Here is a 13,389-nt window from a genome sequence, read left to right as displayed (position 1 = left end):
CTATGGGCTAAAGTCCAAGGTTCTGTTTACTATTTTCAGCAATTCAGACATAAGCCGCAAGGCAATATGAAGCGTGATGTGAAAATACGGTTATTCATAGCTAAGGTGAGCTGGCTACTACTATTATGCACGCCATGTTGATTAATCTGTCATAGAGGGAAAACAATGCAACGTTCTACCCAACAGTATCCAATAGTCTTTGTGGTCTGGTTGGTCTATGAAGGTAGTCCTGTTGGATGACAGTGATATAAGTTAAAATGACAATTTAGAAAATATAACGGATTGATCTATCCTATGATGTGTAGTCTAGTCTGGGCTTCCATTGATGTTGCTTAGCATGAGTGAGTTTTCAATGACAGCATCCAACGACAAGTAAAAATAGCCAACACGGCAGATAGGTGTTGCAAGACTGGTTAGTACGTCACGGTTGTTCTTACCAAGGAAAGATGCTGATGGTTGGCAGAAAATCACCTAAATTGACCTTTTCAGCCAGTCGGGATGCTCTCATGCGCACTAAAGTGCCAGCCAATTCTGAGTGTTTCTGTTTAATATGCATGCCCAACCTTGGCTGTTAGGTCACCTGCCTGGATGTAAACCACACAGTTTCCAGTGGTAACCAGCAAAATTTTAAAAGTAGCTGCATATAAAAAAAATGAAAAAAAAAAACTCTTCAACTTTTAAAACTAACTTAAATTGTAAAATGCTTCTACAAGATTATGGTTATTATTATTATGCATAAATTTACCTACAACCATTTACACAATGAAGACTGCAATGTGGACTGCCTTGTGCAGAAATTTTTTTTCTAAAACTAATTTTACTAAAGAAAATTATAGGGTGGTTATATATGGCAAACTGAAATTGGGTTAATAGAGTGTATTCAATATTTTGGTGCCCCTCCAAATACTGTGCATCAAAACCAAGGAATAAGAAGAGGAACAGTAGACCACATACATTAACAATCCCAAAGAACTCACCTAAAATAGTGATGATCTTTTGGTCACTTTTGTAACCAAGAGCATTGGCCACTCTGCACATATATATCCCAGAAACATTGTGCGTTAGAGGGTACTTGAAAAGTAGTGTATTATTGACAGATAATAACCCGTCAGGCCACAATCCATCTAACCTGTATTAATAGAAATTACAAACAAGTTGAATTAGGGTACTGTATGAAAAAGCCCACATTTAGTATATGTTAAAAAGGTTATTATTTTCTTCATGGTTTAGAATATTGTAATTCCTGTAAATGCATGAACTATAATTGTTTATGTGGCAGTCATTGTAAACTAAAAAAAAGGAATAAGTCTGCATTAGCATTCATTTTTAAATACAGGTTCCCAGAAGTTAGTAGCAGACAACCAGAAAGATTATAAAATGGACCTTATTATTTTACAAGCAAGATGGAGTAAAGCTAAAGATAAACATGAGATAACTACCATATGGAAGCTGCTTCAGTGGAAGGGCATGACCCCCATCCCTTTGAATGTGACCATCCGAATGTGATTCCTATATAGGGAGAATTACTGTCAGACAACTCTGGTACCACTCATCTTAGGCTGCCTGTCCACTGGCGTTCCGATAACCTCCGGTGGATCTCTGCCGCCGGGAGCAGAAGCCAGCTGATGGATCTCCGCGGTGAGCCTATCTGACAGATAGGCTCACCGCGAAGAATCATGGCAATTCGCAGCATGCTACGGTTTGCCGCCCACGAGCAGAGAATCGCTATGATTCTCCGCTTGTGGACAGAGGGGGCTGAGCTTTCCATAGCAACGCAATACAAAGACGCCCGTGGACAGGCAGCCTAGGTGAAACAAGATTGCTGCTGTGGATGTCTGATGGGTTCTGGCAGTCCTTCATAGGTCTCACAGTGAAATCATATTTATGTAGGTGGCTTATAAAATAGCATAATTGGTTAGAATTATGAGTATTTTAGCAATTGCCATATTACGGTGGTTTCACAAAGAGTTTTTATGAAAAAGGCCATCATTTTTAGTGCCGCTTTTGGCTGCATTTTACAGATGTTAACTGTGAGTCAATAGGGAAATATTAGGCATGCAGGTTTTTGGCGTCTTTGTTTTGTTGTATATGCTTCTATACATGGCATATAAAACACCTGAACAAAAAAAACAAACTAAAAAATACCTCCCAAATACTAATTGTTAAAAACACATATTCCGCCTTGTTTTTTTTTTTTTTACCTGCATTTTTTTGTAACACATAGGTAAAAAAAAGCCACAGGAATGTCTTGAAGGGGTTTTCCCAGAAGGAATATTTATCCCCTTCTCCACATAATAGGGAATAAGTATCTGATCGGAAGAATTCCCACTTCTGAGAGTCCCAACAATTGCTAAAATGGTGGTCCAGTATCCCCCCATTAAAATAGTGCAGCAAGTATGCATGACTGCTACCCTTTCATTCTGTTTTATAGGACTCCTGGAGATAGCAGTGCACAGCACTGGGCTATCTCAGGCATTCCCATAGAGTTGAATGGAGTGGTCAAGTGTAACAGCCATTCCATTGAGATGGTGGGACAAAGGACTCCTGTTCTTGTGATTGGTAGGGGTCCCAGTAGTCAGACTGCCATCAATGGTTATTGTAGCTTCTCTTTTAAGATTGAGAATTCCCAAGAGCAACAGCCACCACTACTACAGTAGTCCATCTATATAGCAATTGGTGGCATATTCCATAATATGATGGAGCTACGTTTTTAAAACACTACACTTTGAGAAACTACATTACCTAAATATTAAAAAAAACACTGAACATCAAAAAAGTGACATAGCAGGACTTCACAGACGCCTGGAGATTCAGTGTGCTGTTGCTTCCCGACTACTGTATAGTTATTCCGTGCTTTGTATACAGCACAGATGAGGACATTATTCATAACACTGTGTGATGCGCTCCCTAATGAATTACTACAATAAGAAACATTGAATATGCACATTTGCCTCTGTTGGCTGCAGGGCATATTTTATTGCGGTTTATTAGCACAGGCTAGAGAGAGCAAATTGGTGATACATTTGGGACACAAATTGTATTGCTTTTACGGGATTCATCATTTTAAAGATAAAGACACTATTTAACCACTTCAGGACAGCCCACAAAACAATTAAAGTCCAGGCAGATCTTCTCTATCTCTGCAGAGGCTTCTTAAAATGTCCCTGCAAAGAATCCCCCAAACCCTTTCCACCTCCCTCCCCCTGTGCAGGAGTTCCATGATCTGACAGTCTAATGACAGCTCAGATCACAGAGCTTTCTCTGGAGAACAATCAGCATGGTCTCCAGGCATGTGATGGCTGTGACAGCTAGTCATAGAGATCACAGTAAGAAGGCACTGCTCTGCCCTCCCCCTGCACCTCAAGCTCATGCAGTGCTCCCCTGCATATAGATCTGTGATCCGGCTACTCCAAGAGAGCTCAGATCACACAGCTTGCCCAGAGACCCACAAGGACTTATCAGTGAGCATTAGTGATTGCAGTGACAAGTCACAGTAAAGTTTAATCGTAAATATAAAAAAAACTTTTATGAAAGTTTACACTATCTCCCCCTCTTCACAGCCTGTCAGGGAGGAAGATGTGTATGTACAATCATTACACACACAGTAAAGGGTATGTTCACAGGGCAGAATCCAAGGCGGATTTGACCACATGGATTCCACATTTAAAACCTGCGGCTAACCTGCATATTTCATCTGCATATTTTGCCATGAATTTGCAGGAGGATTTAATACTGTCAAAGGGTAAAATCAGTGTGCGGAATTGCCATTGCGATTCTGCGCAGATCAAGAATTACGTAGAAAATTCTGCACTCAGATTTAGCCCATTCACAGAGCTAAGTGTGTGCGAATCCATGGCAGAGATTTGCGCCCTTAGACTATAATTGTTGTGGTTTTAGAGGTGGAATCCATGCAAAAAACACTTTGTGTCAAATTTCGCCATGTGAACATACTTGACATAGTGCTTGGAAAATGTAAATAGGAGACTGAAATCCACAAGATGCTCCTTTATCTCTAAGGCTAGTGTTTGAGTCAGGCTGCACACTAGGGCCACATGTGGGATATTTCTAAAAATTGCAGATTCATTATAATAAATATAGCAATTTGTTTCTCTGATAACTCCAGCTGTGATACAGAAAAAACTAATTTAAAATTGAAAATCTGCAAAAAAAATTTGAAATGTTTAAATTTCACCTCTAGTTTGCTTTAATTCCTGTGAATCATGGTGACTTTCTTAGCCGCTTTCACACTGGCAATTGCTATTTCCCAACGAGAAAATTGCGGAAATATTGTAATTTTGTTCATGATATGTCTGAGCGCCAGTGATGCTTTCAATCAAAGATAGAACACGCACCAATTAAAGATAGGACAGGCGTGGCTACAATGCCCGCATCTAAGTTTTGTGTTGTGAGAAAAGATAGGACCTGACCTATCTTTGGTGTGAGCTGCACAGGAAGTTTCCATTGACTCCTACGGGAGCAGGAGTCTATGGAAACTCCTGTGCGGGAAAGAAGATTTCTGCTGACCGAAGGAATACCCCAGAAGCAAATTTTAAATGTCCCACTGTAAACTCCAGTTAGTCCCTGCGGGGATGAGGGGAGTCCCCGAGGGTTCCCATAATCCCCACAGGGACTTTCAGGAATTTACAATGCAACATTTAAAATGTGCTTCTGCGTAGCACGTTTTAAATGTCCTGCTCTAAGCAGCAGGGTATTCCTCCAGCCCCGCTGCTGGGCAAAATTTCCCAGCAACAGGGGGCAGTAGGGGACTCCCTACACCTCTCTCCCCAAGGGATTTCCCTATAACAGGGAGAGAGAGGGTGGGGGGCGGCAGGGTTACAGGGCTTCCCCGAGAGTGTGGGAAGAGGGGGCAGAGCTAGAGGGATCCACCTTCTAGCCTCACCCCTCTAGCACCTCCCCCTTTATTTTTGCTATGGGGAATCCCTATAGCCTGTCCCCTGTCTAGCCCTGCCCACTCCCTGTGCACCATAAGGATGTCCTTCGGGGATCCCCAGAGCAGGGAGAGAGAGAGAGCGGGGCTATGAGTTAATCCCCCATAGCTCTCTCTCTTCCTGCTATGGGGAAATCCTGAAGCCTGGTGGCCTTCTTCCCTCTTTCCTCCTGGAGCAGCTGCCCATTAACACAATTTTTTGCGCATCTATACTGCGCTAAAACAGCGCACGTGTGAACAAGGCCTAATAGAGATTTTCTAATAGAAAGGGCCCTCAAATGCACTTCAAAACTCAACTGGTCCCTGATAAAACTGAGTTTAGGAATGTTGTCCCAAATTTGAAAAATTACTGCTATAATTATAAACCTTGTAACATCTGGGAAAAATGAAAGTGAAAGTAAAAAATTATGCTGACATAATGTGGATATGTGGTAAATGTTATAGTCATACTATGAAAAATAGTTAAATATGTATTGCAAGCAGAAAATGTCAAATTTTGAAAGATTCATGAAAAACCATAACAGAATAACTTGAATAAGTAATAGAATTCCAAAGGTATTACCACATAAAGTGAAACATGTCAGATTTGAAAGATTGGGCTTTGTTACATTGGCCAAAACTGGCTTGGGTGGCAAGTGGCTAAACTTTGTCTACAGGTCTTTTTATTCTTAAATTGCGCTGTATATAATGTTCTGCACTCCCTTTAGTCTTAGGGGAATGGCTCTGCCTGTGTTGTTTCATTGGTTTTTTTTTTGCCTTCCTCTGGATCAACATTAATAGGCTGAACTGGATGGACATATGTCTTTTTGTGGCCTTACATACTGGGTTACTATATTATTATGTTTTTGCCTGCAAGTAGCAATGTATCATGGCACAGTTAGCTAGTATACCTTCTGCCAAGCACATAATGTACCAAACAAAGCATTACAACTGAATGGAAATGAGTTTACCTTGTCCATTTTATCTCGGTGGGAGGTGGATTAGCATCAGCATTACACTTTAGTTGGACATTTTTTCTGCCAACAAACCAATTGCCATCATAACCAGTGACTGAAACTTCAGGAGCATCTACAATAGAGAAAGAAAATCTTTACTTTTTTAGGTCCTTACTCAGAACTCTCTATGTTTTTGAGTAGAGGCAAAAAACGCAGCTGCTAGATCCCCCTGGCAGTGAATTTAATTTGCCAGATCCCTCTTTTCCTCACTATTAACTGCAAGGGGGCAGTAAGCAGGACTCTATACACGTGAGATCATTGGCTGAGCTCATTGATATTGGCATGTTTGGCTGATAGTTTTTGCATGTAAAAACCGTACAATGTGTTCAGAGTGTAATAATGGACAATCTGCACCAGAATCACTTTTGTAACAGATTAGGTGTCTGGAGAATTTCTAAACCTAACCAATAAATCATCCTCACTTCATGGAGGGTATAAAAGTACAAAACACAGGAGTATATTTACAACTGCAGGCTGGTTCCAACATCTGCTGCTGTAAGAGCATAGCTAGAATTAGGGCAATACACATGGAAAGATGAGCAGTGCAGCAACACACTCAGGAATGTATAAATATAGCATCTGTGTACAAGCTTTTTCCATTTATACATTTTGTCTGACTCCAGAAAAGCCTGAAGGAATGCTCACTTCTTTAATCTCCTTTAGTGTTTATCCTAGTAAGGAAGTCGTGGTACCAGCTTTCTTACATAGGTAGTCATTTGTTCAACAACACCTGATTACAGAGTGCACGGCAAATGTTCACCTTTCACTGTCCGAATATTTCACTATCTCAGCCTCAATCTGCCATACATCTTAAGATAAAAGGAAACAGTGATGTTAGGCAATTGCCTTTACATTGCTTCCTCTATGTTTCAGCAGCTTAACAAAAACTACCAGCAACAGCAGGAATTGCTCCTGCATCTATGAAACAACATGCGAGTTGAGGGGTTCTCATTTATGTAGTCCCTTACAGCAGATCCTCAGGACTGTTGCTATATGTATGAAACTAAAGTACTTACATTACTCTAGTAAAGTGTCCATGAATATTTGTAAAAAAAAATTGTAACTGACCGTTGCAATATCAGGTTTTCACATTTCATTAGGTGGCTAAACAAATGCATAAAAGAGAAGTCGTGTTTTACCAACAGAAAGCTGATGATTGAACTCACATTGTATATCCAATGTAAATGGATACCTAATATCACTTTCCAAAGCAGGGTGCTTCACAATGCATGTTATGTTTCGCCTCCTTGCAAATCTGGTTGGGATGAGCTTGTATTGGCTTATGACGGTCACCGTTTTATTTGCAAATGTTGCGAAGGTAGCCTCTGCTCTCCCAAGGGACTCTTCCCAATATATATCGGCAGCAGGTTTTCCTGTAGCAGCTGTGCAGGTGGCTGCTATAGTTTCATTTGCACCATCCATTAATGGGCGGGGTCCTTTTGTTATACTCACAATAGGTTCGACTAAAAAAAACAAATTAATATAACTCAGTTATAAAAATACAAAACGGAATAATAGCAGCTGATAGGAAAATAGAAATACCTTTGATTTCAGAAGTCAAACAGTTCTGTGTTCTCTTAACCAAGTGTTGGTAGCGTTGGATATTCCGCACAAATTACACTAGTAGGCCTCATGTCCACTTGCAAATTCTAATTTAAAATCCGCAGCGTTTTTCCTGCACGCGGATCCGTGCCCCATAGGGATGCATTAGACACCCGCAGGTAGTTAAATACCTACGGATGTCATTTTTCCCTGCAGACGCGGATCCGCGTGCAGGAAAAAATCCGGACCATGCTCTATTTGGTGCGGGGCTCCTGCAGGCTTCTATTGAAGCCTATGGAAGCCGTCTGGATCCGCGGGAGACCTAAAATCACAATATACTCACCTGCTGCGGGCCATGCGTGTCTTCCCTTCTTCCCAGCCGGATCCTCTTGCTTCGGCCAGGCGGATGTGCCCGGCGCATGCGCGTGGCACGCAGCCGGCGTGCCGAGCACATCCGCCGGGCCGAAGAAAGAAGATCCAGCCGCGAAGAAGGGAAGACACGCACGGCCCGCAGCTGGTGAGTTTATTCTATTTTCAGCCCTCATGTCCGCGGGGCAGGAGGGCCCCGCTGCGGATTCTCCATGGAGACACTGCTGAGGGAGGAGAGTTGACCACTTTTGGCAGAAATCAGCTCTGTCCAGTGGTGCACCAGCCTGATGCAGTGGACTCCCGCTGACCCACTATTCGTCCTGAGGATAGATCATCAATAGTTTACAGCTGAACAACCTCTAACTTACAACTCTTTCTTGGGGAATGAAAAAAAAACCATACAGCCATTGTCTTTACAGCCATAACCGTGTGATATAAACATATCAGCTATATTCTTTGTCATGCTTTGATTATGGTACGACCAAATTTATAGTTTTATGTTCTACGGCACAATAAAAAAGGAAGCTATTTTTTCATTATATATCTGTACACACACATTTTTTTGTATTGTTTCTGTACTACCATTTACATCTTCTTTTGACAGAGCCTATTAGAACTTTTTCATGGTGAAACAAACTGTAATTTTTACCATTTTGGAAGTCCATATGGCTTTTGGATTACTTTGTAGTTGATCATTTTTTTACACTGCTCACTGTATGGAATAAATAATGTATTTGTTTCATAGTATGGATCATTGTGGATATAGGGGTACAAAAATATGTAGTTTTTCCAGTAAGGCCTCCTGCACACAACAGGGCCAGATCCGGCAGCCCTGGCCGGTGACCCTGCTTACCTGTCCAGATTCTTCTATCTGTACTGTGGAAGTGTCGGCTGTCGCGCATGCGCAGTACAGATAATGCCACGCCGTCGCTAGGCAATGGCAAGGATCCAGCGGCCTTTCCACAATGAGGATTGCGGAAGGGCCGTGGGATGGACGTCTTCATTTAACTTCATGGGAAGCCATCCAGGCGGAAACAACATAGAAATGGAGCATACTGCAATTTTCCTGACGCGAGCGGAAATCGCAGCTGATTTCCGCTCATGTGCAGGAAGCTGCGGTTCTCCATAGGAGGCTATGGGCAGTATTTGCACCGGAATCTGGAGGCAGCCGCCGACCCAGGATCCCGCAAATCTCAAATCCGCCTGTGTGCAGGAACCCTTATAAGGATCTTTTTTTTTTGGACATATGGTTCTTTGATCACTTACATAATATACTGCACTACTTTTGTAGTGTGGTGTATTATACCTGCCTGTTGGCAGTCTATTGACAGGCAGCCTAATTAGGCCCACATGCACGGCATACAGTACTCCAGGGGCCTTTGTTAGGCTCCTTGCTGCCATGGCATCCCAGTGCACCAAGGGAACTAAGCGAGAGAGCACCCTTGCAATTTTAAACTCCAATAGGAACCTTTCACACAGAATGGATTATTCTGAAACTGAATTTTGGACCAAAATCTGCACTGCTAACTGCTGATTTTGATGCAGAATTCTTGGCAGGATTCTGCCATTTTCAATTCTGCACAAAAATCTGCACATTAGCAGTGCTGCTTCTGGTGCTGAATATTCAGCAGGAGGTCATATTCATCAACACTGTTGCAGAATATTCAGTTTGTGTGAAAGGCCCCTTAGATGCTACAATTGCTCTTCAATGTGGCACCGAAGAGGTTAAATGGCTAGGTTGAAAGCTAGTTGCAGCTGTTGCAGCAGAAGCCTGGTTGCAGATGGCATTCTGAGAAGTTACTGTGCTGTAAATACACACCGCAGAGTGGGACTGAGTTAACGAACAAAGCAAAAAGACTTCTTGTGATCTACTGTAACATAAAAAAAAAAATACTAGACTCGCATTATGTAGATTAAATGTGTTTGAAGAAAAGGAAACTGTCGGCTGTATGTGTGTTCAAATGCTTCTGGCCCAGTCAGTTTTGGCAGTGATTTTTTTTTATTGGATCATTGCAAGAATTAAGTAACCTAATTTTGTATGAAAATTGTAAAAAAAATTGGTTATAAGTAAAACTTGTAGACCAGAAGGGCCTGCCACAAGCTGCCTGGCGAATCAATAGCATTGGTTACTTGCAGAATTGAATTTGGTTAAAAATAAAATTGGTTGAAAACACAACAGCTGAATAGGATAAACTAAATAATTTAATAGAATTCGTGTATTTACCTTGGTATAAAAGCGTAATCCTCAGTTATACTTTGGTTTAAGTGACAATTCTTTCTCGATTTACGGACAAGCGCACCTGAACAATGTCTAGATTTGCACTAAGAGAGAGTGGCACTGACAGAGCGAGACATGGAGATTCCAAGTCTTGTCATCACCTGAAAATATCAATTTTTTTTTAAACTTTATTTATTTGTGGCCTGGATTTTTTGCTGGCCCCAAGGCACGTGCCTTATTTGCCTAATAGTTAATCCGGCACTCAGCCTATGCCGGGCACTGGCCTAGTTTAAGGACAGCAAATCAAATTATAGTCCTGTAAATGAATACAAACCAATAGACCTTGCCTGTCAAGTAAAGAAAGGTATTGAAACCAAAGACCTTACATTTCAATCTGTGTACCTGGATATAGAGGAGACCTGTTGGTTCCCAAGGTCTTCTCTCTGGAGTAAGTAATTCAATCTATTTTGGATATTTGTTTTACAAGCACTTGAAGTAGTTATCTATTTATTTTATCCTGTTTCATTTTACTATTTATCTGACTTCCAGAGCCATATGGCTAGTTAAAAAGGGCAAGGCCACGTGTAGTGGTCTCTTCGCAATAAAAATAGCTTATTTCAGATTTTCTGCCCTGTATTAGATTCGTTTTGAGGGGACCATAATATGTAGCTACTGTAAATCTATAGGGCTAATCATATGGCTGTGTTTTTCACGGCCGTTTTTCAATAACAAAGCAAGATCTATTTTTTGCGTACTTTCCTTTTTATTCTTCTCTTTTGGGCTAATAGAGATCAGTATTGCCTAATTGAAAAAAGTAAAACTATGGAGGCAAATATGGATGCAAAAACTGATGACATACGGATGTAATGTGTTTTGAAACACATACGTAATATGGATTCATATACTCATTTGAAACCAGCCTTAGGGCTCTTTTACCCGAGCGTACATCGGCCGATATACGCTACGATCTGAAGCATAAAAACACGTGAACGGGTGCACAAATCTAACGTTTGTGCGCCCATTCAGACGGCATGGGCCCTGGCGTATATACACCGAGGCTGCCATGTCATTGCCCCTTCCCTCCCCTGCTCACCTTCTCTCTCCTCCTCTCCAGCTGTTTGTAATGGGAGGAGGCAGGGGTGGAGCTAAGCCCCCCTACCCTCCCCAGCAATGGGAGGGGGAGGGGCGGGCAGTGCTTTGCTTCGCCCCCATCCCGCCCTATCTCATTGCAAGCAGCCGGAGGGGAGGAGAGAAGGAGTAATGGAATTTAGCGGTTCTCCAACCACTTTCATTGGCTCCCATAGGAGTCAATGCAGCAGCCGATGTATTTCGTCTGGGAAGATAGTTCCAGGACTATCTTTTCGGCCCGACATAAAAGCGCCCGACGCTATATTGGCCGGCCAGGGGTCTTTATGCCGCGGGAATATGGCCATGTGATCTGCCACTCATTGGCTACCATATGCAGCTTCACTGATCATGCATATTAGCACTTTTAAGACTACTTTAGTCCTGCATACAGTTGTTTCTTTGTTTCATAGTTTTAGTGCATGTAGATTTGTTTTCTATCAGACATTGATGTTAGCAGTCTTTTCCGCAGATTTTGTTTTTTGATTTACACACTTTTATTGTATTTTCAAAATCAATAACATACAGGAGAAGAATATGACATAAGTGTTACAATTAACATCTTATAGTATCACAAGTAATCCTGTACATACTTACCAAGTACTGTCACAGTAGTTGATGACTGCACATTTCCAAGTGGAAATGTAACTGCTTTGCATATGTATTCCCCAGCATCAGGAAAGTCTACATTATTTATAACAATTGTTGCATCATGGAGTGATGTATTTTTGAAAGATGTTCTATTCTGATATAATTCTTGAAAAGATGTTCCATAGATCGGATGCTGAACAGCTATGGTCTGAGCACTTTTGCCTGTGACTTTCTCCCATGAGATTTGGGTTATTGTTTCGTTGACCCCAATTAAACACTTCAAAGTAATGTTCTTCCCCCATACTGCGGTTACATGTGAATCCACATGCACTGGACCGGCAAATGAACCTATAAAAAGAACAGAGAGCATGCAGTTAGGATTTTTTTTAATATGCGCCGTGAAGTTACCCACTGTCTTACTTTTGATTACAGTAAGTATGCAGAACAGACTTTTATGGGCTTAAGATCAGTGGTGTAAAATCTATACTATTAAAGCTTTTCATTTAGAGCCGTTTTCCTCACTAAAATTAATTGAGAAACGCGGTCACACACTGGCTTCCAGGTTTCTTCCTTTTTTTTTTTTTTTAAAACTTTCCTTTAATTGTCTCTAAGCAGCCTTGCGTAAAAACGTGGCACATGCACAACATATAGTGCATGGACAGCATTGCATACACTACCCATAGAAAAATATAGGGCTATTCCTGTGTGATACACAGTGTAATAGAGCATGTTGCGATCTTTTTCACACAGTGTTTACACGCTAATGTGAACGGACTAATGAAAATCCATGTACTTTTATTGACTCCATTCACTGCATATTCCTCCGCCGTACATGACATGTGTAATTAGGGTTGCCACCTTTGTCATGAAAAAATACCAGCCATGGTAAGAAAAAGGGGCGTATCTTGGGGCGCGACTTATCGCAGCATTTTTTTTCTCCTTTATCAGTTGGATCCCGTCCAGCGGCTGTGCGCATGCGCGCTATCCAGGCCAGCATGTTCTCGCAAGTAGATGACATTTAGTGTGACAACCCACAGAGCGGTCTCAGCGTTAATAATGACACCCCCACAGCAGCTCCTGTAGTAATGGTGACATTCCACAGTGGCCTCCTGTAGTTATAGTGACATCCCACAGCAGCCCGAGTATTAATTGTGACATCCCAAAGCAGCCCACTGTGGTAATGGTGACATCCCACAGCGGCCTCCTGGAGTAATGGTGACCTCCCACTGTAGTAATGATGTCCCCCGCGGGAATGAAGAACAAATCTGCCACATGCGGCAGATGTCTTCTTCATCCCTGCAGGGAATAAAGAATTCCCTACCGCAGCTGCCAATCAGAAGCAGCTCTTTCAGCAGGTGGCAATTTTAATTCCCCGGCTGTTAAAAGAACTTCAGTGCAGAGGACAGCCCCGGCAGCTGAAGAAAGGTGAATATGATTTTTTTTATTTTTTACACCAGTTTGGGTTGTTTTTCAGGGAAGGGCTTATATTTAAATCCCTTCCCTGGAAAACAATTAAGGGGTGCCGGCAGCTGGATCCTCTACCACAGATGTCATCTGTAACAGCTGCAGTAGGAAATTCTTTATTCCCCGTGGGGATGAAG

General features: G+C 41.8%; 1 protein-coding gene across 1 annotated transcript in view; it reads right to left on the bottom strand.

Moving 5' to 3' along the window:
• The window catches only part of NECTIN3 (nectin cell adhesion molecule 3), an 87,337-nt gene that overhangs the window by 16,532 nt on the left and 57,416 nt on the right, over window positions 1-13,389 (bottom strand). Inside the window, exons 2-5 of the mRNA XM_066572388.1 lie at window positions 11,795-12,136; window positions 7,110-7,406; window positions 5,899-6,016; window positions 978-1,129 (exon numbers count right to left, since the gene is read on the bottom strand). Coding sequence (XP_066428485.1) covers window positions 978-1,129; window positions 5,899-6,016; window positions 7,110-7,406; window positions 11,795-12,136 — 909 coding nt within the window. The remainder of the gene's footprint in view (window positions 1-977; window positions 1,130-5,898; window positions 6,017-7,109; window positions 7,407-11,794; window positions 12,137-13,389) is intronic.

This window comes from Eleutherodactylus coqui, chromosome 1 (assembly GCF_035609145.1).
Source record: "Eleutherodactylus coqui strain aEleCoq1 chromosome 1, aEleCoq1.hap1, whole genome shotgun sequence".
NCBI classification, from domain to species: domain Eukaryota; kingdom Metazoa; phylum Chordata; class Amphibia; order Anura; family Eleutherodactylidae; genus Eleutherodactylus; species Eleutherodactylus coqui.
This window is presented reverse-complemented; position numbering and strand designations above follow the sequence as displayed.